Below are 26,609 nucleotides of genomic sequence, written 5' to 3' on the forward strand. Positions count from 1 at the left end.
TTTTAAGACTGGGCTCCACAAGTAGACCAGTGATTAAAATTCTTATTCCACTTCACTGCGTATAATTGTTATTTTCATCTGTCTCAAGCGAAAACGATGATTCATTGCTTCGCTTATTTCATCATGAGGATGGGGCGCCGGGAATCGCTCAATTGTCAAAATTTGGTGAGTTTGAACTAGTAGGCAAATACTCCAATGTTTTAGCGTTGTTTTTCGATTCCCGGGGAAACATGGCTGAACAACTTCATGAAAGCTTCGTCTTGTGGACTGACTGTAATTATCTTTGATAGTATCCATTCTGCTGGTCATTTTCAGTGTGGAAAAACTTGGGCAAGGCGAAAGTGTCTGAGTGGCATGTGGGGGAGAAGTGTGCGATAGATTGATCGCGAGAATATTGCAAAGTTTATCACGGATAGCGGAAATTATCAGCCAACCTGGGCATACCTTATCAAAGATTCGGTGCGTAATAGACCGCAATGGACAAGGAAAAATATTAGGGTAATCGAACGCAATGGAACGTATTATTTTCAAAGCTTCAACTGGACTCGTTTGTTTATACCTCTTAAACTAAGACCTTTTCTTCATTTCTCTCACTCAGTTTTCAAAACCTACTCAAAGAATTTGAATTACAATTGGGCACTAATTTGTAAGTACTGAAAGCAATGAAGAATTTGCATGAAACACTCAAGCGACACTAAATGAACGACTAGATACAAAAGTAAAATGGACCGGCCACGTTTCATAAAATAGAGAAATATACCCTACAAACTTTAATTCGTATAGGTAATCACATGATTTCGAGTGCAGTTTGGAAGAAATGAGCACGAGTAAATTTTTTTAAAGACTTACAAAATTGTATGAGCCCGTAGGGCGAGTGCAATTTGTGGTCTTTGAAAAAAAAATTAAGTGCTTATTTATTCCAAATTGCACGAGAAAAATCATGTGATTACGTGTTAATAATAAACATGAAAAAATACGAGATAGCTTATCACAATTAAGCATAAGCAAAGCGCGCACATCAAGTGCAAAAATAATTTATTCAAACCGTGCGTTCGGTCAAAACAACCGCGTACGATCGAAACGATGACATGCAATGGTAGCTTCACATTTTTAAGGCACAAAAAAGTTCAATGTCCGGCTAAACAGTTCAAGGAATTGTTCAGTCTGTGTCCGAGTCACTTTGGATGAAATGGAATCGTCATTTCCGAGGTTTAATCATGTTTGTTTTTAATTTCGGCGTTGGATCACTCGAGCAAAGTGTGAAGCTGGGTCGGTTCGTAATTTTCGATTTCCTTGGCAATTCTCTTCTCTAAACACCACTTTTTCCAAACCGACAACCAAAAAGCAGTGCTTTTTATAGTGTTTTCGTTGTTTGAGCTGTTTTTCAGCCGCGGTGGCGAAAGAAAACCTGCATAAAACGCCGGCCATTGTTTCGCTCGCAAATTTTCAAATTTTGTTGCGACTCCAAGGCTCGCATTTGATTGGCTGTTTATGAGTTTCTTTGATTATTGGCTAATCAGAATGTCTGCTTTGTTACTTTCTTTGCACTGAATTAACCCTCTTCTGCACTGAATTACCTGAAAACTGCATTTATCTTAACCAATCAGAACTGAGTAATTTTTTCATGTATATTATTAACCAAAGAGCTGTACGTCCAGTGGCATTATGCTTAAGAAACACGGAAAGTTCTTCACTGGAAATATATTAGCCCAATGAACTTTGAAATTTAATTTACCAGAAAACCTCGAAATAGATAACTCTTGTTAATTCTTGATTGCTACATTCGTATAATTTTCTGAACAAGTAGACTTAATATCAATGCGCGAAAATGTAAGTACACTTAGAACGTTCCTTACCCTTGAAACGAAGCTGGTCATCAGCTCCATCGATTTTAACATTTCATCTCCACTCCACTTTCGGATTTAATGTTCTGAGTATGCACGTTACCTTAATTCAGTTCAGGTCATCTAGAATGTTCACTGTTACCAATATCATATACTAACATTTACATCAGATCTATTTGAGATTTTAGAAAACGCTCTGTAATTTTTGACAGTTTTAACCAATAAATGCGGACTACTGAAGACTATAAGGTTTTTAGTTAAAGGGTTTGAAGGTTTGCGTTGTCAGTGTAACTGAACAGTGAAAAAGCATTTCTGATCCAGCCTTTCTATCAGTGTAGACGCTTTGATTGAAAAGCTCTTTTCTTAATTTCCGCGTGCTTCAGGCGAGCGGAGACAGGCATGATGGGTTCTCGAGGGCTTACCCGCAGTCGAGGGCTAGTATAATGCATTACCGAGAAGTGTTCGCCTTTTATGCAGGGTAAATCCCAAATATATTCTGCGAGATTTGGATTCGAAAAATTTGGAAGCGAGTCACTAAAAAGTTGCTGAGCTCTTCTTTTCCAACAAAAACAATAATAGCAAAGCAAAAACAAGTTATGAGAAAGTCAGCGACCTCTGAAGCAATAAAGAGCAATAAGGAAGAGGACCAAAATTGTCGACCATTTCCCGGGAAGGCATGGTGGCTACAAAAGTTAATCAGCGGTGGTCTCGCAGTGCCGATGAAAGTATTTCTCAACAAGCGCAAAGTTCTGAGATAGGTTAAAGCATGTGCAATCATTTGGGAATAACATCGAATTATATAAATTTTGCTGTAAGCTTATTAACTCTACTCGGAGGATAGGTTTTATATTTCGGCGCGAGGTCTTGCTTGCCAGGTAAGATAATTATTACACGACTGTATACAGCCTTTAAACAATTGAGTCCCAACGTGAAGTATTTCATTACTTCTTATTTCTTGCGGATTTTACACATCCACGTTCCACGAGGAGAAAAAAATATCTCAAAATAAACCTTTGCAAAAATCCATTTTTGTCCCTTCAGCTTTACACAAAAGTCACTCGGCGAGCTCTCAGCCAACGAAAAGACCGGTCGAGTGATAAACGCTCTAGTTGGCCTAGAATTTCTTGAAATTCGCGATATCACACACCGCTACAACTGATGTGGTGCGTACTGTGCGAATTTTTTTCACTTCAGTCTCTAATATGACCCCTACTGAAGTACAAAGAAGAGCGAGATTATTCGTAGGCCAAGCATAGTACAATTTGACGTCGTGTTGGTTCTTCTTCCTTTCTAATGTGTTCCATAAAAAGAGATTTTCAATTGCTTTTCATTACAGCATTTCAGCAGAGATTTCCCCGGTAAGTAAAAGAGGTATTTCTTTTATTGATGTATTTTATTTACCAGGAGAGGCACCGCTTGAATTCATGATTTTCAAGAAGCAATCCAAAGCATTTGTAAGTTGCAAATGGCTTCAAAGTTTCTCAGTCTGTTCCGGCGAGCAAAGAAAACCAAGGAATCGAATCCGTCAAATAACGAAGAACAGGTTTGTCATTCATTTATTTACTAAAGTTGGATAAAATTTGTTTGCCATTATCTCATGCGGATGTGTTGGTATTTGTAACAAAGATTTCTTTTCCAAAATTACCCTGAATTAGCTGGAATCTGAAGAGGGTGAAGTTCTATTTTTTGGCGCTCGAGATAATTCACTTGTTTCATTTGTATTCTCATTGGCTCCCTGTGATAATTTCCAATGTACTGTTTGGCTATTGTAATAAATTTGGTTTTGGTTTCATAAAAATCAATCGAAAAGCGCTCTATGATGAGGGCAACGGTGTGTGTCTTTGCTTTATGAAGTGGAAGAAGAAAAAAGTGAGCCTGCTAATAAATCAAAATCCGTAGCGATCAGCCTAATTTTAATTAAAATACGGTGAACTGTTCCGTGTACTCGAGTTTAATTTGTTTACCCATTTGACTTTGGCTTAATTGTCTCCACAGGTACCAGAATCTGTAGAGGAGGATCCTTATGAAGAAGTAGGTAACTTTCTGTTCACAAAGCGCGCATTTACATCTGTATAACTTTTTTGCGATTTTCAGGTGGGGAGCTACGGCAAAGGTATGGTACCTAACCTCTTTTCAAAACAACCACAGCCTAAACTTTGGAAGTTTGGAAAGACTCGGGTCGATTTTGTTTCTTTGAGGCTGTGATTCGTTAATGCTAAAGATAGGAATCTGTCTTTGTATGTGTAACAACCATTCACCGAATTTGAGGTGACTAGTGATGGATGTTAACCGAGCTGCGAAATGTCCCGGTAAATATTCACCGCTGGCCACCGACACTAAGGTGAATAGTTGTTTTAGTAAAAAACTTGAACAATGAAATAATGTTGCACAAAAAGATGACATTAATTAATTTATTTTTGCAACGATTACAGTATTTTTGGACGCAAATCCCGCGCGAGTTGCGCCGAATTAAATAAATATATGTTATTTGCCGGCTGGGAGGTCCGTATGGTGAAAAACTGTGACCGAGGTCTTGAAAATACTGATTTTCAAGACCGAGGTCACAGTTTTTTACCATACGGACCGACCCTTAGCCGGTAAATAACATATATTTATTTTTTTTTAACTCGACGAAATTCTTTCCGAAAGAACCCGAATGATTTAGGGCTGTAAATACGGCAAGATCCTCCATGAACTGAACAATTTTTGAGCGAGTAAATGGTGGTTAAAATAGAGGTGATGCAAATTCAAGAGAGATACCTCAGCGAAACATTTTCATCTCCGTAATGATAAAGGGGATTTAAAAGGCTTCCAAACAAACTTTGAAACATTATTTTTACAAGTATCTTTATAAAATAATTCAAATAGTACGTGCGCTCTGATTGGCCATAACACCATTTTATATGAGTGTATGTAAACACGGTTTTCGTTCCTCTTTCTTTTCGTTCCTCCGCTTAGCGTCATGATTTCCTACGCTTATCTCGTGTTCTTCCAACCTCCCGCGTGTTTACATCAGGCTATGTAAACACGGAAACCATTTTACATTTCTTCAGTCACAATCTGACACCTGTCAATTAGAGAGCGCGTAACAAAAAAATGCGTAGGGACATTTGAAAAACAACGGAGACAGTTTGGCAAGAACTGTCTCCACAATGTTTTCTTCAAAAACAGTCAATGGTCTAACGGAAAGTATTATTCACTCTCATCGACGATTCATTCGTGTACGAAGATTTACCTCTGTTCATTAAGTAAACGGCGAGGCAAATAATTGTGAGTAAATTCAAATTTTTTTATTTTGAAGTTGTGAGAGTTTGCTCGTTTGTTTGCTGCAATGGCGTGTGTAAATCTGGTCTTTCCTTCACAAAAACTAAATTCGAATGGAACACTCCAACAAGACAAAAGGGGATTTAATGCGGCCTTTTCTCAAAAAAGTCCTTCAATTTCTTTGTGCAATTTACGGTACAAATGTCTAAATTGAATGGACCTGGAAAGACTCACCGAGAGTGTATATTTGTCGTAGAACTTAAAAACTTCGCTCGCCCTTTTCCCTACGAACAAATTGCTTGAGAAAATTCAGGTATTAAAAGAATGAAAGTTCCATCGTTTAACTGTAACGAAATACCTCACGTTTTAACTTTCTAGGTACTTTTTGTGGACGATTAAAATTAACTGCAGACGGTTTTTAGGCCGCTTGTCAACCAACGTATTGACACTATTGTTTCTACAAATTCATTCTGAAACTAATATTTTTCTGTCAACCAAAGTGATTTGAGAGAGAGAAAAGAGAGGATTCATAAGTTATTTATCGGCTTGAGGTAGTAACCGACTCGTTTGCTTAGAAATACTGCCCAGCCGGAAAAACGAGATATATTTATGAAAAATGGCAACGAAATTTGGGATGTACTCGGCGATTCACGAAAGCGTTACCGTGGCCCGTGCGCAGAGATAGGAAAATACTGACCGGGTAAAGAACCAATCAGATTGCAGGATTCGTTACCGTGCCCTCTTAAAAAAAAAATAAGAAGGGTTATTCGGAGTTTGAGTAGCCAATCAGAGCACCCCTTCAGCGCCATCCGCTGGTTTAGTATATACTAAGTTTTGATTGCCTACGATGTTAAAAGCTTAATTTACAATGCAACCTTTAACGTTCATTTCAACTATAACGATCAAATTAGGCCCCACCTTCCAAGTCCAAGAGCGATCACCCTAATTAATGTAGTAAACTGTTACGTGTTTCGTTTTTTTTCGGCCAAGTAGAATTAGTTATTAGTTATCTTGGTCTATTTGGTGATTACCATAAGGTTATGAGCTTAATTTTAAGTTGAAATTTTAATGTTCATTTCAGTTACGCAATCTAACTAGCTCCCGCCGAGAATTTCAGTATTTGAATATTCTTTTCTCGTTGCTGGGTCCGCCCTCTCCTCCTCGTCTCCTAGACACTGCACAAAATCTGAAGCAAAATTATCGCTTAAATTAACAATGCCATTATTACGCTTTGCGAATTTTAGACTTTAAGGTTGTTATTAATATTAGCTGGGAGGCATATCAATCCAAAATACTCTTTAACCCTATCGGCACTTTAAAATAAGAACCCTTATGAGGGTGGAAAGTAATACACACATATTGCTTCGTTTGTGTCATTGTTTCAGAGGCCAGTAAATATGTGTTATCTTTGGATGCGAGGGATCAGAGAGAGTCTGCTAGAGAATTGAATTGGCAATAATAAATTTTAAAAAGACAGCGCTAAATTTTTCAGAGGCGAACAGGGTTTTTTTTTTTAAACAGCCATTTAGACCAGGAAAAAATGCTGCACTAGAAAAAAATGCTGCTGTGGTAAGTTAGAGGTTATCTTACCTGTCATTATGAAAAGTCATGGTGACTAAAGGGAGATATTCTGGTATACATAAAGGTTGAAGAGTAATATATCTGTTTATATCTACTTGCTAGAGTTCATCTGACGGTGTTCATATGTCCAAGCACTGGACGCTTTTTAATAGTGACTTAATTTTCAATTTTTTACCTGGTTTTAGGACCACCGAAAAATGTCTACCTTCTTAGATAAGTCAGTTATTCTATCACCATCAATTTATTTATTAAACGGCAAATGCAGCTTGGTAATCACAGAAATAAGATTTTTCCCATTTTATCTCATCAATTTTGTACTTGTCAAGATGATAAACACTTTTTTCATACAATAAAGGCAATTTTGTAGCAACTCGATCGCGCCGTTCATGGTTTATACTTTTTGAAAAAATCCGGAGCAATCACCCTAATTGACATGGTGAACTGTTCCGTGTGTACTCGCGTTTGAATTGTTTACCCATTTGGTATTTGCTTAATTGTATTAAGCGCATTTTATTATTGCTTATACCAAACTTGGTCCGCCCTCTTCTCCTCGTCTCCTTTACACAAAGTCCGAAGCAAAATCATCGCCTAAAATAACTGCGATGCCACCATTATGCTTTGCGAATTTTTAGGCTGTAAGCTTGTTATTAATTTTAGGTGGGACGCATATCAGTCCAAAATATACTTTAGCCTTATCTGCACTTTAATATGAACCCTTAAGGGCGTGGAAGGTAATACATGTTGCTTCGTTTGTGTAATTGTTTCAGAGGCCAGTAAGTACGTCTTTACTTTCGGATGCGAGGTACCTGAGCGAGTCTGCTAGAGACTCGAACTGGTAATGATGAATTTTTAAGAAGAAAGCGCTAAATTTTCAGAGGCAAACGGAGTTTCATTTCTTCCTTTTCAGGTGTTTGCATCAGAAAAAAATGCTGCTGCGGTAAGTAAGTGGTTATCTTACCTGTCATTGTGAAAAATCATGGTGACCAAAGGGAGGTATCCTGGTATACTTTGGGGTTGAAGAGTAATATATCTAATTGATAGAGTTCATCTGACGGTGTTGATATCAGGCCAAGCACTGGATGCATTTCAATAATGACTTTATTTTCAGTTTTTACCTGGTATTAGGAGTACCATAAAATGCCAGAAAAATGTTTACCTACTTAGATGAGTCAGCTAGTACAACGCAACCGATTTTTTTATGCAACGGCAGATGCAGCTTGGTAATAACAGAAATTACACTCACATCGCATCGTTTATGGTTTATACTTGTTATGAGAAAACACGTTTTCAATTAGGTGTATACTGTAACATTCAAAGGTTACTGGTGTAGTGGAGAAGACAATCCGAACGCACAATATAAATCACGGTTTAATCAAATGAAGTACGTAAACAAAATTACAAACGAAAATAAGGAGATCGCTACTAAAAGAAAATGCAGCAGAAACTAAACTAAGAAAATATCCCTGAGAAATGTAACACTAGCCTAATTAAAAATGAAGCAATTATAGAGTGAACTGAAAGCGAGAAATAGATCGATATACGTATCAAAAAAAAGAGGAAATATCATAAATGTGAAATAAAGAACAACTTACTTTGGTGTAACTCCTAATGATTATAGGTAAATCGCCAATAGCGGATCGCACATGAATAGCAGAGAAAATCAGTGGCGTCGACAGCAACTTATAGCGATGAAATATGAAATATAATATCTGGTACATGTGCTTAAATGAAACTGATTGAAATAAAAAACTTATTAAGTAATAATCATTAACCAACGAAGAAATAATAGACCGGAACAAACCTAACAGAAAAGTACACAAGTTACGCGTTTCGAAACTAACACATACTTTTGATGTTGCATTCATCTATACAGAAGTCAGTGTTGTCACCTGGAACTAGAGTGGTAGGAAAATTTGATTTCAGGGCTAGGACAGAAGCGGTAAGCTTTTTAATGATTTTATAAAAAATTGACCCGTGTTTGAGGGAGTGGTGATGTTACAATGCTCACTGATTACTCAACATTTATTTATTTTTCTTTTGCAAAACAAAACACACAAAGTAATCCGTTATTAACACAAAGAAGAAAAAAACTCTCTTGAGACTGTGTTTCATCAGTTTATTACGATTTTTAACAAGGAAAATATTGATTAGCCGAAAACTGAGCCTACAATTTTAGTTTGTACTGTAACTGCTTTTCGTTTATGAACAAAAAGGGACAAAGCTAATTAGTTAGTTCTTCAAAGTTCTATTTCAGGATATGATGGAAACAAATCACGGCTGGGATAAAGAGCTGACAGATCTAATTTTTGATTTAGGACTTGCCGTTTAGAAAGGGAGAATTTCTCGTCATTAAAAGTGTTACTAGGGTGAGTCATATAAAAACTTTGCAAAACTGTTTTGCATTTCCCCGGCTGTTTTGTGCGTTGTGCTAGCTTATGGAACTCACGTGGAAAAAGGTATATTTTCGTGCTACCTCTTGTTTGTGAGATAGGTCATTTCAAGTATTAATTTCCGGTGAGACTCACCTTTCTCGGGTTGAAATTTCTCGGAAGTTTGGGGACGAGCGTGGCTGCCGAGTGGATGACATGATGAAATGGGGTTTCGGTTTGTTTATATAGTTTTATGTTATCAAGTTAAACCTATGAGTGTAAAGGACCTGCGTTTACTGGGCTTACGGATTAGTCTGTCTAACAGGCGTCTACACAAGGATAGAGCATTAATGATGTTCATACGTACCCTCCGAGACTCGAGCCTTGACCTCCTTCACCGTTACTCAGCGCTTTATGAGCTGAGCACACCAGTCGGCAGATTCAGTTGGTTACTGAGGTCTCGGATCAGTGAAAGTCAGTCTTATAATCAATAACATATAAATATCTCGGAAGATATCTTAGAGATGTAAGGTAATTTCAATTTGGGTTTATCTGACGGATATTGTTAATTCTGTCTCTTGTCTGTTTCCTCTAGGATCCCAACTGGTATCTAGTAGTTAATTGTAATGGACGACAAGGGTTAATTCCTTACAGCTTTGTTAAGGAACCAAGCTCTGTGGAATTCATGCCCATGCCGTAAGTTAATTTTTTTGAATGCCCTCGGAAGAGTTAGACCTCAATGTTTGCAAATCGCCAAGTGTGTTAAAATGTTGTAGACTTTGAAGATTGTTTTCTAGTTCCCATTGATAATCAAATAATTCTCTTGACCGCGCAAAGGCTTAGCGTAAACCAAAATATAGTGATTGGCAATAGTGGCAGGTGCTAAGCACGAGCTTTCAATTTGAGTGAAAATGGCCGCACTAGAGGGGTTACGCGTATTATGTAGGTCAGAAGTGATAACAAAGAAGATGGTGATGCCAACGAAAACGATGATAAACTCTTTCGCAATGTTGGGTAAACAGATGAAACTGTATCTATGTTAACAGTTCCTTTACCTTCCGGATTGCGATTTCTTTTAACTTAATTGTTCTTGATAAGTTGCATGATCTTTTCAAACCTTTCAGTTTTTTAATCCACCTGCCGGCTTGTACATTTTTGATGGATGTATTGAATCGTAGAAGTCACCCGTAGTTGCAGCTTAGATTATCAATTCGTAACTGGAAGCTATCGTTGATTTTTTTTTCCGATCAAAATCACAGATGGTTTCATGGAAATATAAGCAGAATAGAGGCTGAGAGGCTCCTCAACCCTTGCGAAGAAGGATTGTTTCTGATAAGGAACAGTGAAAAATATCAGGGGGACTATACTCTTTCGGTCTGGTATGTCTGTAGGTTATCGTAATTACCGAACTACAAAGTTAACTCTTTGTATCTTCGAGGAATTCTGAAGAGACAAACGCTTCGCTCATCGCAAGGTGTCACTGGCGAACTCGTTACGTAATGTTCTTAGAAATTTGGTCGTGATAACCCCTAGGTGGTACGTAGTCATCACTTAGCTCTTTGAGGTGATTCCTTGGAAGAAATAGTTATCTAACGATTTTTCTTAAACTTTCCTTAAACGTTCCCTACGATTGTCTGTTTCGGAAAATACAAAAGAAAAAAATAGGTCACCGTACTTGCGTAAGAGGTGTAATAGGCTTACCCTATTTATGCCTGTGCTGCAGTGGCTAATTTTCCTCCTATTAACTATTTGGCAGTCTACATGGAAATACCTTTACTGATGACCCCTATTGTGTGCATTCTGTAGCTTCAACACATCAATTCACCGTTTCGACATCTTAGCCTACCGCTCACAAGTTTACATATCCTGCATTCCTCTTCACAGCTATGCTAACGAGATTGAACACTACAGAATCAGGACGACGGATGACGGAAAACTTACAGTTGACGATGAAGTTGTTTTTGAAAGTCTTTTTGAATTTGTAGAGGTAAGAAGGGTATTTCTATTAAGGTGGATTAAAATCAGTGCTCCAGTACAATTGTTATAGGATTCAATGATATTTTCGTAACTAGGTCAAGACTCTTGCAAATGTTAACCACCAGGCGCATTTACCATGACGTTATGACATCACAAAATTAGTTTAATTTACTTCCATTTCGATTACGGAAAGACCTCGAGTATTTGGAGTTTTCGCCCCATTGCGAGTTCGTCACCCATCACCTTGGGGGGATCGCCTCCTGAGATAAAAAAAAAAAATGCCCCCCCCCCCTCTCTTACAAATTCATTCTCACTGAAATCTTTCGGCTTGTTTCTTTACAAAGAAAAGTATTCTACTGTATGTTAGAGTCACTGTGCCTCGAATGGCAGAGCAGAACACTGAGAACAGAGCAAACGAAGCTCGGAGCAAAGCAAAACAAACTAAACGAAGCATAGAAGGACATGGCAAATATTTGATTGATTCAACCTATACTGCTCCAGACACGTGAATCTCTCTTAAAAAAAAAACACGTGCTCTTACTACATTTTGTTCATTTGACCTGTTCCCAACGTTCGCTCCTTTGAATTACGGTGTGGCTTTTCTTAGCATTATTCAAGGTCAGCGTATGAACTTTGCACGAGGCTAGCAGAACCCTTGCATAGCGGAACATTTAACACTGGTGTTTCTCGAAGTTCCTTTTATAAAGGTAAGCAGCCAAGCAGGATCTGATTATTGATCTAATAATTGCTGATTAGTAACTATGACGCCCTTGAGGTGACAACTTTTTGGAATCGCTATTTTTTTTTTATCGTAGGCTCTGGTAACGCGAAAATGTTTTACCTTCAACGGAAGATTTTGCCTAAATATTTTTTGTTAATTTTTATAAAAAAATTAGGTTTGAGTAATATGGGTAATCTCCACTTCATTTTCCTTGTAAAAAAGTTAACTGGTTGAGGAATTTTTTGTTGCTGAATCTCCCAGTTATTCTAACCTCAAACCTTTGGCCTACTCACGGATGAAGGCTCAGTCATTAGACCCTCTTACAAAAAATTCATCTCTCTTTGCTAAAAGAGCAGCGTATAAATATTTTCCATATTATTGTTATTTTTACTGGTTGTTTGTATTTGGACAAGCACAACCCATAAAAATACTCAGCGATACTACACACCAAAACGTCTGATGAGATATATATATATATATATTGTGCAGTTGGTTATTTTTACTGTAAAATACCTGTTTAACCTATAAGCTGCGCGCGCTGCGCTTCTCTATCTGCTTTATTTAATGCGCATTCATTACAAGGTAGGAAAAGCGAAGTAGATAGAGAAGCGTAGCATGGCCAATTGACCGGTTAAACAGGTAATTATTACAGTTCAAAATATAAAACTGTCCAATTATTGCGTGATATTTGTACTCTATTCGCGGGTTACTCGTACTCTACACAGTTAGGCAATAAGTTGAAGTATACACTAACGCTAATAAGTGGTACGTAACCTCAAGTTGTAGTGAGTGGGCAGTTTGAGATCATTGGATGCGATTAACGTGCCACAGGTTAACCGAAAAGTAGAATCTCTACCAAATTTGTTTTATTTTCAGGTGGGTGGGAAATAGACCGCAGTTGCCTTTATTCCAAGGATTGCATAAGAAGAGGAGACTTCGGGAGTAAGTATAAATAATCACTCTCGATTTGATTGACATTTGCCGTGAGGGTACATAATGTTGCCTAAGCTTCAAGCGTAGAAGCGCACCCTTTCTGGGCTTTTTAGGGACTACTTCTGCGAGTAAAAAGTCGTTAGCTTTCTCGCATCCACACGAGCACCTACAAAGTATCTGACGAAGAAAGCCGCTGTACTTTTCCAAAACCGGTTTTGCTACCTATATCAGTTATTTAAGGAAACATTGGCCACCACTGACGACAATAAAAGTGATGCATACTCACTGAAGTGAGTCCGTGTCAAGAAGGGTTTTGTAAAAGAAGAAGCGCTACACTCACTGAAAAAAAACGTTGTTAAGGAATCTTTTGCTTTAGAAAAGAGAGAAGTTTTAACTCGCCCTATAGAACGAGGCTATCCTCAGGACCTCGTCGAAAAGATCTTAGCCGAAGTACAATTCTCATCACGCAACACGGCTTTGAAAAAAATAAAACGGAAACAACTAAAAATATTTTGTCGTTCTTTATGACTTTCAACCCTACTAACCTGAATCTTAAAAAGAGTCTTATGAAACACTGGTACTCTATTTCAGAAAACAATACCCTGATGCAAATATATCCTTATTTCCCCAACTGTTGCTTACCGGAAGGTCAGGTCTCTAAAAGATTCTCTTGTCAGAGCATACCTTCCGTCACTTTAATTACACAATAACATTTTAGGAGTTACACACTGTAAGGGTGTAATAAAAATACTACAACACTTACATAGGATATTACCAAATGTGTAGATGGATAGATAGGCCTACAGATAGAAAGATAAGAAAGAATATGAATGAATCGATTCATTGAGAGATCATGGTTTTTTTCAATGAGTGAAATTTGCGAAACTAAACGAAGAAAAAAAATTAGCAGATTGACCCCCAACTCATTGGATTCTGGGGCTTATAGATAATCACCAAGTGACATGCCCTTAACGGTCCTAAACGGACTTTTATCCCTACACCCGTGATACCCTACCACAGTAACCAGGCCTTGTTATATTTCTTGCCCACGAGATATTCATTTCACCCTTTACCACAAGCTCATTCGCGGGAAATAGCATTTGTTAAATAGGCATGTAATTTTATAAGTAGTGAGGAGAAAATTAGAGCAGTTAGCCGTAGGTGCATGGAAACTGAGGTAATTTACCTTAACATGGAGACTCAAATCGATTATTCATTAACCCCTCAGATATTTTTCAAGCTGAATACCTTGATCAGAAGGTGGCTGTGAAAATATATTCAGCAGAGAGATATCAAGATGTTCAGGCGTTTTTGATAGAGGCTGCCATCATGACGTAAGTAAGGCGTGGCATTGTATTGTTGTAGCGCTGGGGCTTTTTGCTTCTTTAGCGAGTTTGTTATCTTCAACGTGCATTATTTCAAGCACGTTGATCTCTTACCTGGCTTGTCCTGAGAACCTTTTCCCGTAACCCCATCAACTTATGAAGGTAAATAAGTTACTACAAGAGAACGTAATTATATCGTCATGGTAACTAACGTAAGAAAGTGTATCAAAGGAAGTTCTTGTATATTCATTGGCTGTGTATACGGAGGCGATCAGGTTGTATTTCAAAACTTTTCGTAGTTCGCATGGTCTTTTAAAAGAAAGATTTGAAGGAACAGTTGCTCATGTTACTTTTTCTTGATAAAATACTTAATAACTAAGGCGTTTATCAAACTAATTCTTAACTCTTTGTTTAGAAATAGAAAGGCTGACAGGCTGACAGGCAGCTGTGCTTGTCTTTTTTGTTTTGCAGGAATTTACAACATAAGAATATTGTGACAATACTTGGAGTGTCTTCGGCCGAAAACCCTCTTTACCTTGTGACACAGTTTTGTGCAAAGGTAAGCATTTTAACGCCATGGGAGAACTTGCTTTTGATCGAAAAGTTGCATGCCAGTTGAGTTGAGCTTTCAGCAACATGTCCACAACAGTTAAAAATCAACAGACTTCGGGAATTCAACTTCTTTTAAGAGTGCACCGAATTTTGTAAGGTTGTGCTGATGTAATATGCACGAAAGAAGTGTGGGGAGAAACACTCGACTAAGTCTTGTGTTTCTTCCCACTTCTTGAGTGCTCTAGCTGCTTCCTAAGTGCTTTACAATAGAAAAGAGCACAGTCAAGGCTTCTCTGTTTTTTTTTATAATAAAGAGTCCGTGAAATTCCTCCAGCATTACTCGCAATTTTCAAAACAAACTTTATTTCCAAAGCGAACAACAGTGTCGTCAGCATGCTCTATACTCACATAAAGCACGCCACAATAAGCCAATCAGAATCCCTGTTAGAATGGTTCAAATAATCTGATTGGCTGTACAAGACAAAAGCTGTCAAAAATGACATACCATCAAAGTTCACATTCTGCGATAATTTACAAACCAAAATAGTTCGGCAGGTCGAATTTAACACTTTTGCTTGAAGTTTTTTTAAAAACTAAATGACCTAGAGACTTAAAAGTCTCTGATACAGAATCTTAAATTGAAATGTTTTGTGAACTTTAGCCGAATTATTGCTCATAAAAACAAGCGAGTTTTTTGACTTGAAAAGGTAGACAACAAACTGTTCAAGGCGAGTGTTTTATGAATGAACGACAGCCGAATTCACCGGAACATGAAGATCGCTCGGGATGACAGCGCCGCAAATCTCGGCTGCAGTGACTGATGTGGCTTTCCACTCAACACATCAGAAAGGATATCAGCAAGCTCTTATTTTTTCACTCGAAGGGCGGCCGATGTAGTTTCTGTGGCTTGCTTCACTGTGATGACCGGAGATCACCGTGATGAGCTAGCCGCGATGGACCTCAGCATGATCATATTCGCTCTGACACCGTCATGATTAGTATGAATTGTAACAGTTATGCCAGTTAGACTATATTTTTCATCATTCCTGTTTTGTTCTGTTTTGTTTTTGAACAGAAAACTTTATATACTGTACGAGTGTTAGCTGTGTTTCATTTTTATTACCGCACGTCAGCTTACAATCTAACTGAGCGTCAAAACCTTTAAAACTCGGACTTTCTATTTTGTTTTCCCATTGAGGATTTTCGTCTCTGTTCACGTTTTGATAACGTAACTTACGGCGCCTGGTATGTTTACAAAATTTTTTTTGGTTCTTCTGTTGCTACTTGCCGGCTTGCTTGTTCCGAAATTTCACTTTCAATTATCGAAAAAAAGCGAGTAGGAAGTCTCAGTAACGGTCGAACACATGCAATACAATTTGGCAGATGGCGTGACAGCTTTTGCTCAGCTCTATGCTCTATACTCTTATAATGCACGCTCTTTCAAGCAATAACAGCACGCGTTATATCCGAACTTTATTATTAATAATGATAAAGAGAGGTCCAATATGATGTTTCTGAAAGGATGAAATGTGCTATTGGACCAAAAGCCATACAGAGCCGGCTATCCAGTCAGTTAACTGAGGTTTTTTTCATCTGATTATATTACTTATCATTTTTGGATTAGTGTTTCCTTTGAAGTATGGTAAATATTTTCCACCTTTTTTTCTAGGGAAATTTATTGGAATTCTTGTCGAGAAGAGGCACAGGTACACTCCAGGAAGATGATCTTGTGGGACTTGCTGCGTAAGGAAATTGACCTCACTAAACATTTATTGAGAGGCTAGATTAAATTTTTTTTTTCATATTTACTATCTATGGTTACTCCAAATGTCACGAGTAAATTATTTGATTATAAGGCGTCTTTTCCTGTGTGGAGGATCAAATCAAGGGCTGATGTGTCCGCAACTGTACTAATAGTGTTTTGTTTGTTTATTTTTTGTTTTGTTTTCCTTCCCTTTTTTTGAATAAATGTCTCTTTTTGCGGAGAACAAAAGATTCTTTGCGGTGAGCAAAGTAGCTGTTTATTCCTTATCAGAGATGAAAATATTAAGTGTTAGCTATATGTCTTGCTCTGAAAGCTTGCTAAAAACAAAAAAAAAAAGAAGCAAACAAAACCTATTTTGGGGAAGTGATTTTATGTCAACTCAAAATTGCAGAACAAGAGAGACCACAAAGCGACCTTTATTCTGTATGCATTAACCCTTTCACTCCCAAGATCTCATCAGTAATTGTCCTTACTATCTGCCATGCGATTCTTACGATATTAGTTTGGAGAATTAGGCATTGGATCGGCTAGAAATCCTCTAATTGCTATTTTTCTTTATTCTCATCACTTATCTGCTTAATATCGCATTGACACTGTGAGGAGAAATTCTCTCTCGGTCACTCATGTCGGTGAAAGGGTTAAACGGCAAAAAAGTTACTCGTGAAAGTGGCCCAATGGCAAGTTTCAATTAAAATTATCTCTCAGTTTTTTTGCATCAAAATTAAATCATAAAAACCTCCTGTTTCGCAGGGATGTAGCTGATGGTATGAGGTATTTACACTCCAAACATGTGGTTCACAGGTAAAATTTCTCGCAACAAATGTTTAGAACACTGAGTCATGAAAAGATGACACATGATGACAAATTGTGGGGAGTTTGGATTTTTAGTTGAAAGGGAAATAAGAGACATAATCGAATCGTATACGTATTTTGATTGGTTCTCACTTGTGATCTTTTGGAGGACAGGTGAATAGGTGACGTCACCATTAACAGCATTTTCCCATGGTATCGTATAAAGCACATTTTGACTTCATCTGTGATCTATAACTGGACAGACTCAGGGCAACATGAAATCTGTTTGTTGAATTGAACAGAAGTCCGGGAAATTAAACGAACCAAGTGCTTTTCAGGATTTATGAGCATAATTGATGTTTTGAAAACCTATCAAAACATCACAAGTGGCCTTCAACACCAAATTTTATTGATTTATTACACCCTCAACAAAACTCTCCTAACTAAAACTGTGTTGTCTTTGAATTGATCATTTAAGAAACTTAAAGTAGAAATGATGCAATACGCAAACGATATCTTTGAGAAGAGAAAGTGCTTAGAAACATTACGAATCGTCTCACCAGTAATACAACCTACAGCCCAAATGATTAAAATTCTGAGCTAAAGAGTTTTTGTTTTGCTCAGAGTCAAATAAACTGGGATATTCTATCAATATTTGCAGCTCTTCGCATCCTAACTATCGCCTCTTTTTAATATTTATATATTTTTACTCTAGGGGGTTAATGGCGAGGAATATTCTAATCCACGAAGATGGAACAGCAAAAGTAGGGTTATTAATAGGTTATAAAACTTCCAAATATGAAAACAAGTATCTCGGGCATAGTTGGTTACAGCTTTTTCAGTCCTCCTTTATTTTGTATGATTGTGTATTGTCAGTTATAAGTCAGCTAACGTGGAGCTATATTGTTATATCAGATGAGGAAATAGCTTGACTTCCACAACAGCCATTTATTCTGTGATAGGATTAAGAGAGTGAAACATTCGAAATTAGGAGATCCTAGCAGCTAAGAACACTACTGGACTAGTAGTTGAAAATAGGACCTGAGAAAACTCAGGCCCGTACGGGATTTGAACCCACAACCTCTGCGATACTGGTGCAGCGCTCTACCAACTGAGCTAACAAGCCAACTGGGAGCTGGTCAATTTGTTGGGTCCAAATAAACCATCCAGTTGGCTTGATAGCTCCGTTGGTAGAGCGCTGCACCGGTATCGCAGAGGTCATGGGTTCAAATCCCGTATAGGCCTGAATTTTTTCAGGTCCTATTTTCAACTACGAGTTCAGTAGTGTTCTTAGCTGCGAGGATCTCTTAATTTCGTTTCTTCACCGCAGTGCAAATATATGAATTTCATATATCTAAAATCACCAGAGTGAAACATTGTTCAGACTCCACAAGTTACATTTAAACGTCAGATCACCGAAGTTGTCTTCTGCCCAGAGAGGCTTTGAGAGCTATGGTTTATTTACTTTCTGTAATCTAACAGCTTCAAACTGATCAACTCAGACGAAGCCACAAAATTGTGAAGCAGTGTGGGTCACTTTTCAAGAATTCCTGCATATGCACGAATGCTATCAGTGTTTTGTCGTCTTTCTTTCTCTGTTAGGTGTCAGAGTTTGAACTTGCACAGGTGCCATCTTTAAGCTCTGAGCGGAAAAATACTTCTGACAAGTGGACAGCTCCAGAGGCAATCAAGCGGGGGGTACGGCGTACTTTTCGATTAATTGCCCAAGTAGCACAATTTAAAGAATAACGAAAGATACATTTGTTCTGAATCAATAATTCTGTTGTTGTTTTTGTTGTTATTTTATTTTTTGTTTGCAATAATTTATAATGTTTTATATAGATGGATATCTTTTCGTCCGTCACGGAGAAAAGGATCATGATATGTTTGCTATCGGACGTTAGGTCGCACATAACAATTATCTTTTTGAAGATCTTGTTATATAAACAAAGCGCGCATATCATAACTGGAAACCAGGTATCAGCGAATAGTTAATCCAGATTTGTTGGTTTTGGTTTTATCTGCAGGAATTTTCCTCCCAGTCCGATGTATGGAGTTATGGCGTCTTATTATGGGTGCTTTTTTCGTTTGGTGAAAATCCGTATTCGGACCTGGTTAGTGTTGAGTTTGATCAATAGATATGATCACCTTCAAAGGTCATTATGCTTTCTCCTAGTTGGTAACGTTAAAACTTTTGATTTCGAATCGTGTAGTTTGTTTTCATTTGCATTTCAATTGACGTTACTAAACCCCAATATTACGAAACAGGAAAGAAAATCTAAGTCATTCTTGTAAGTTCAAAGCTCAAAGCTCAAAGTCCAAACAGTTCAAAGAAATAGACAAATGGAAGGTTTATTGTTGTATTTTTTTTAGTATGGATTTATTTAGAAAAGTAAAAATTGGAATGCAAGTGGTTAGCAATGGTTGCTTGAAGGTTATTTCCATGGGAGTTCAAATTAAATTAATTGGGTTCTTGTTTAAGCCCGCAGACCAATTAGTCGACAAGATCGAAAGCGGGTATCGAATGGAATGTCCTATAGGATGTAATGCCGTCATCTATGGTATGATGAGCAACTGCTGGCATATTGATCTAATGGAACGTCCGAATTTCAAAGAGATTTGTGAATTGTTGGCCAAATTTTTTTTTGGTACGTAATCTCATGTAGTATAACTGTGCCATAGATATTCCCATGAAACTGAAATCTCTTTTGCAATGTAAAAACTTTCCGCACAAGCATCAGATATATTTTTTTGCCTCTTTCTTTAGCAGTCTGGCAGTGATAAGTTTTTTTTTTCTTAGATTTATTGAGCGTATTCATCACTTCATCATTGCTTTCTTCAGATCACGGTGTCAAGTTTGATGTTTTGTACCCCATTCGCCGCTTAGTGGTTCCGAGTTCATTATAGCTATGTTACCAATACATTTGATCTATTAACTTTTTTTTCATTCCAAGAATTTTCAGGTATTTGCCAGTGTTTTACCATACTGAGTTAAAGTAACATTGTAACTTGAATAAGGTAAGGCTTATCTTTTTTTTGAAATGTGCGTTAATCCAAAGTTATTCATACAAATAGACGAGGTGCCTCGAGAGATTCGTGCACGAGGAAGTTTGGCTTTAAGGGCCTACAAAAAGGCCCTGTCAGAGGGGAGGACATGTATCAAACGCGTGCCAATCATGTTAATTGGACAGGACCGCTCCGGAAAAACCAGCTTAGCGAAATCCCTCAAAGGAGAGCGATTCAACTCGGAGGAGGACTGCACCATAGGCATAGACGTTGATCCTTCTCATTTCAAAGTGTCAACTGAGATTTGGAAACCAGGAGAGAAAGACCAACGAAAAAAAATTGAGAAGGCATGTTCTTATGAGCATCATGCAGCGCGCTTGATCGTCCAAACTTTGAGTGAGGAAGAAAGCGCTCTCGAAGAAGAGAGTCTAGAATCTGATCTGATTGAACACCTTGTGCCGGTGGAGTCAGTCGAGATAAGCGAGCGCGAAGATATCATTTCATCATGTGCACGAGATGAGAATATGGTAGATAGCTGTTCACAATTTGAAGGGGACATATATCCCATACCTGCAGCTTCAGTAGCAACTAACACAATCAGCCATGACTTCGTTTCCTACTCTGAGGGTGAAGACTTACCTGGGGGTTCGGATTCCATCTCTGTGTCACACGATCACACAATCAGCAATCAAAGCCCTACTGGCGATATCCGAACTGTGCCCGATGATGTTGCAAGTTTAGTTGAAGTTTTCTTGCGACATGATAATGACTTAGAACGCGAAGAGGATATATATTCCGTTTTGTGGGATTTTGGCGGACAGACAGTTTACTACAATACCCACCCACTCTTCCTTACGTCGAGGGCAATATACATTTTGGTGAATGACCTTAGCCGGCACCTGCACGATAAAGCAAAATCAGTTATGAAGCAAGGAATGTTCACGAAATTACAGGACAGCTTTCGTTTGAAAACAAATGCCGATTATCTTGATTTTTGGATGTCATCTGTTGCATCTCTCGCCATTCAGGACAAAAGTAACTCTAAAAAGACGAAATCTGACTTGTTACCTGAACTTCCACCGGTGTTTTTAGTTTGCACTCACGCTGACAAACCTTGTGATGGAGGAGATCCTCGTGAGCTTGGCAGGATGGTATTTGGTTACCTACAGACCAAACCTTACAAGATCCACCTACATGATGTCTTTGTTGTGGATAATACCAAGTCTGGCCATGAACTGGAATGCCCAGAAGTCTTGCGCCTGCGCCAGGAAATTCGTGCCGTCGCCAAGGAGCTACCTCACATGAAGGAAGCAGTTCCAATCAAGTGGCTTAAGTTTGAAAAAGAAATGCAAGCCAAGAAAGATGAGGGTAACAAGTGGATTTCTCTTGAAGAGACAAAAGAAGTTGCTTGGGAGGTGTGTAACGTTTCTGACGAAGAAGAATTTAGAACTTTACTAAATTTTTTGCATGATCAAAGAGTTTTAATACACTTTGATGACACTAAAGAGCTGCGTAAAATGGTAGTCTTGGACACTCAGTGGTTGATCAATGTTTTTAAGGAGGTTATTACCATTCGGCCATTTGACAGCAAGGAGAAAAAATTCAAAGAGCTCTGGTCTAGGCTTGAAAAAGAAGGAGTCTTGGAGGAGCCTCTTTTAGAACATGTTTGGGGTCCTTTATATCGCAAAGAGGATACTTGCCAAAGTCTCATTGCTATCATGGAGAAGTTCAGTTTACTTTGCTCTTGGCCTTCTTCGGATGGCTCATGTGGTAAGCAGTACCTAGTGCCTTCCATGTTAATGTCACACCCACCCGAGGAAATAATGGAGCTGATTGCATCTGCAGAAATTCCCTCTCTTTTTCTTAAATTTGAGACTGGACAAGTTCCACCTGGCTTGTTTCCCCGATTGGTGCTGCAGGTTTTACAGTGGTGCAAACAAGAATGTGCCAGCCCAGAGCAACCTCAGCTATACCAAAATGTTGTCAGAATTTATCGTTCTGAAGAAGTGAATTGCTCCGTAATCCTTCTGTGCCATATGTCATCAATTGAAGTCGTTGTTCATAGAGGCAATGGCGGTGACGAGGTGGCACAACCTTCTAAGTCTGCGGTTAGTTCGCCTGTAAATAGTAACCATGACCCCTTTGCTTGTGCAGTACTGAGGCAACTCGAATTGATGCTTGAGTCCATGCGAAGGGAATTCTGTTGGCTACAGAATATGAAATATGAAGTGAGTTTCTTGTGCCCTGTTTGTTGTCAAGGAGGTGTCGTCAGCAACTGCCGCACACATCTTTCAAAAGGCTGCAAGCAAGAAGAATGCTTGCACTTCTGGCCCGAGTCAGAGTTGTGCAGCGGAAAGAAGATCATAGGTTGCACCAGATCTGCATTTGCTAAGACGAACAGAGTGTTGGCGAAAGACTTCGAGCCTTGGTTTTCTCCTATGAGAAATCAGGTAAATAATTGTAGATAACCTGTGATCATTTTCGGAGGTGACTTCCTTTTTGTAAAGATTAACAGAAAACTTGGAAACGTTGTATTTGTCATCAAAAGATGAGATGAGACCACGAACGCTTACTGAAAGCAGCAGGAGTCGGGTCCATAGAGATGATAAAGGCACTTGTGGTTGGGTTCAGTTGTAACTGTTAAGAGATCAGAAATATGCTATGTTTCCTTAAAGTAAGCCAAGTAATCACCCTATCACACTTGCCTAAGGTAACTATTGTAATGAATATCAAGCAAAATGTTTCTCATGAAACGTACAACAGTTCAGAAATGTTGCATTTCCATGATGATGTTTAATTCTCCTTCTTTCTTTCCAACAGCTGACTATTGATAAATGTGATGGTGGAAACTTAGCGTCAGTTGAAGGTAACATTACGGTATAAGTTTTTTGGTGGTTCTCTCTAGATAACAGAAAGAAAAAAAATTCATTTTGTTCGAAAAATACATTTCATTTGACATACCAGAAGAAGCAAATAGTGCATGGCTAAGAAATTGTCATCTTTTATTTGTTTTAAGACGATGAGGAAACTTTTTCTGCCGACGAGGTTCTACAAATCCGTTTAACACAGCAGCGAGACGACCAAACTATTTCGCCGCAATTAAAGGGGAGTCTGCAGCTGGAGGGAGCCTGTCCTGATACCCCGGACTTTGAGTCCAAAAGTGGTGAAATGTTGCCTAATCTGGGTAAAACTACCGGTGAGTGCATCTCATACTTCCCCTTTGGGATTTTTTTTATATGAATATAACATCTAAAAATATTCGCTATTTTATTCAAGCATAATAAGAATAAATGATATGGAAAGGTTCTGAGCTATATTCGTTTAACTTTGCTGGTATCGTGTTGGGATACTGTGTAATTACTAATGTGCTGAAAATCTCCGAAGCAGTCGTCAATAATTTCCGAAGAACGTATGCTGTGAAAACTTCTATTTTAATTATCATTGATTTATGACTGGTCTTTTCCTTTTGTTTTTTCTAAGCAACCACCGAAATTTGCCTACCTGATAATGTTGAACAATCCCTCCTGTCAGCGTCGTGCGACGCCAAAGAGATTGTTCATCAACTGAAGGAGAACCTGCAATTAAACAAAGACGTTCTTGAGTGGCCAGACCATGACACTAAGAAAATAATCCGTAGTCTGGCACAGAAAGCAAAAGATTTAAAGAGGCTTGATGTCTTCGAATATTTAAGAGAGAATGCACCGGCTGGAACTACTGGTTAGTTACTTATCTCGCGAAACCTATCTTGCCATGAAACTATGGGATACGTGAGAGTGCTGCAGAAATCAAATAAAAATCACGAAGAAAACATAAACTCTTATAAATTTTTTATTTGAAGCGGATGTTTGACCTGACGAACTACATTTTTTGATGTCTCTTTATTATGCGTTAGCAGACTTACCAGCCGTGTCCCAAAGAAAGACTGACCAGTAGTGGGTTCAAGGTGTTTGTTTACGCTAAAACAAATTTTCATGTATATTTCTGATGACTTTTCAACTATTTATCTTCCTATATTAACAAAAGGTTTCTTTTTCCATTATTAGGTCCTTTACTTCCAGAAAACCTTCCTGTTCAAGACATGCCAATCATTAAAGCGAGGGACCTTACAATCAGCTTAGGTGGTAAGCTTTGCTATTTATTTCACAAATAGTTGTGGAAGAAATTTCTTGCAAGCACAACTATATTTTAATTCATGTGCATTTTTAATTTGAAATGTCAGTTCTAAAATTAAATTCCAAGTTAACACTTCTTTTTATAATAGACTTAATTGAAAATCTTTTATGTATCTTCAGAGGCTGTTTATCATAGTAATTCATAGGCGGACACAGTTAGTGTGTCATTTTGCTCACTTTAACTGGGTGCCATTTCACTCGCTGCCGTGCCTTTTCGCGAACTTAAACTGCGTATTGTTCTTGTTGACGCGCACCTTTATTTTTGTCGTGCTCTTTCTACAAAGGAAAAATTTTTACGAAGTCTTGCCATCGGACACGCCGCTCTGAAGCCACCACGCACTGCCTATTGTTTAGGGTACCATTTTACCTTGCCCGTGCGTTCATCTGATCAGTACACGTTTTCGAGTGGAAGGTCACATTTGGTTGAAAAAAAAATATTATATATGCAATTTATAATTCTTGATACGTATTCGGAATATTGTTGTAAGAACATAAAAATAATCAAGCAAACAAACAGATAAAAAACCCCTTTGATTTAGGTGGCGATGAGTGGATGAAGCTTGCTGAAGGACTTGGACTAGCTCCACGAGAGATTCGTTTTCTTGACAAGCGTACACTGAACCCAATGGAAGCAGCTTTATCTTTTATAACCAGACAGCGCTTCGTAAGCGTGGGTGAGCTGTACGAATTGTTGAATGAACGTGACCTTCCTATGTTGGCTGATCTTTTGTAGGAGGATTGTCTGACCTCAGCATATTGTTGATTTTAGGTAACGGTCATTCTGAGTTCTTCAAGGACCCTATATGCCTGAATGTTTGGGCTTATATCTTTGCTTCGCCCAAAAAGAAAAAAAACAGAAAAAAAAAACTAGGAAGTGAGGTTTAAAACCCTTCATTATTATGCTGGGGATCCGCTAGAAGGCTTTAGAACTGATACAGTCGGTAATATTAGGGACTCTAGCTTTATGTATTATACTTTTGAGGAGTTTTTCGTTCGGTTCTATGCCTTGTCTGTTAGACATAGGACTGCCAACCATTTGCCCATTGCTATTCGGTCATCGTTAGTCGTACGCGAGATTAACAAAATTGAACCACCGCAAAGCGGGACACCGCTTTGTTTATCTCAGATATGATAACGGACCGAATTAGACGACACTTAGTCTCGTTGCCAAGTAATCCTAACCATTGCAATTTCCGAGAAAAATAAAGTGGATTAATTGAAAGAGGGGCTCGTTATTCTTATTTTGAAACACATTACCTCATGGAGAGAAACATTGAAAAGCTCTAAACATAGTGTCTCCAGCTTGGGATGGTAAGCCATTGCCATGGTTATTCGAATCAATTCAGTGATCGATGGATTCATTTGAGTATACTAATTTGATCGATCACACTGTCCAAGTACAACTCTACAGATTTATTAGTAAGAAATAAAGGAGTTCATCCACCAATCACATTCGAAGAAATTGTAATGGTTATAATTTGTGATATAAGGAAAACTTGCTGAAGGCGTTTTATAGAGTACTCGATATAGTAAAATTTGGGTAATGTTTGGTAAAGGACTGGCACATCCATTTAAGTAAAATGACATAGTGGAGATGGAGCATCACTGCTTTAAGAATTTCTGATTCATTTTTGTAGGCTATAAAGTTAATGAAAGGACCTAGAAGTTTCAAAGCGAAATATGCTTCTTTGAAAAGTTATTGCGTCGATGAAATTTAGATTCTTACCTCATAGTATTTCAATACAGTTAATGTCTGATGAATCTGATGTTTTAAATGTAAAGGTAAACTAATCGTATATTAGAGATACTTACTTAAGTACCAAAAGTTACATGAAGCGCGAAATTCGAAAAGAGTAATGTTGTTCTCTGAGGAAATGAATGAAACTATTCACAGATTTTTAATTAAGTAACGTTTGCATTTCAATGGTTGCACTCAGTTCTCAAAATCATGATTAAATAAGCGCTTGCCATCGGTCACAGCGGTTTACGTTTGAAAGCGAACTAAGGCTTGGTTGATCTTCTAGAGAAAAAAAAATTCATTTCTTGCCTCTTTGAGGAAAGCTTTTAAGATATTACGCATATCTGAAATGAATAAGACTTTTCGATGTAGTTTGCCAAAAATAAACCTTTTGGAGTGTTTATTATTTGTGCTGTTGACTTGTTGTGGTGTGATCACCATTATTTCCCCCGCAAAGAATCCCTTCTAACTATATCAGAAGGGTAGAGGCCGTCTGATTTCAAGGGGTTTCCGACACAGCACGCAGATTCACCAACAATAAAGGGTTGTGCTTGGAATTCCATCCTCCTG

The 26,609-nt window shown here is 38.1% G+C and overlaps 1 protein-coding gene across 1 annotated transcript; it reads left to right on the forward strand.

The window, feature by feature from the left end:
• The first annotated feature begins 19 nt into the window (after window positions 1-19).
• Window positions 20-26,437, forward strand: LOC113683253 (uncharacterized). The gene is made up of 26 exons (XM_089208479.1): window positions 20-165; window positions 3,249-3,387; window positions 3,840-3,889; window positions 6,611-6,674; window positions 7,567-7,626; window positions 8,563-8,628; window positions 9,005-9,055; window positions 9,654-9,754; window positions 10,318-10,437; window positions 10,943-11,045; window positions 11,643-11,742; window positions 12,633-12,698; window positions 13,918-14,023; window positions 14,486-14,573; window positions 16,236-16,309; window positions 17,082-17,132; window positions 17,839-17,887; window positions 18,726-18,821; window positions 19,151-19,237; window positions 19,606-19,771; window positions 20,199-22,579; window positions 22,950-22,995; window positions 23,146-23,325; window positions 23,610-23,846; window positions 24,173-24,250; window positions 24,841-26,437. Exons 2-26 carry the CDS (start codon window positions 3,310-3,312, stop codon window positions 25,032-25,034), a joined length of 4,692 nt encoding a protein of 1,563 aa, XP_089064605.1. The 5' UTR covers window positions 20-165; window positions 3,249-3,309; the 3' UTR covers window positions 25,035-26,437.
• The last annotated feature ends 172 nt before the right edge of the window (window positions 26,438-26,609 follow it).

The sequence above is a fragment of the Pocillopora damicornis genome, chromosome 6, assembly GCF_964200805.1.
Source record: "Pocillopora damicornis chromosome 6, jaPocDami1.2, whole genome shotgun sequence".
Lineage (NCBI taxonomy): Eukaryota > Metazoa > Cnidaria > Anthozoa > Scleractinia > Pocilloporidae > Pocillopora > Pocillopora damicornis.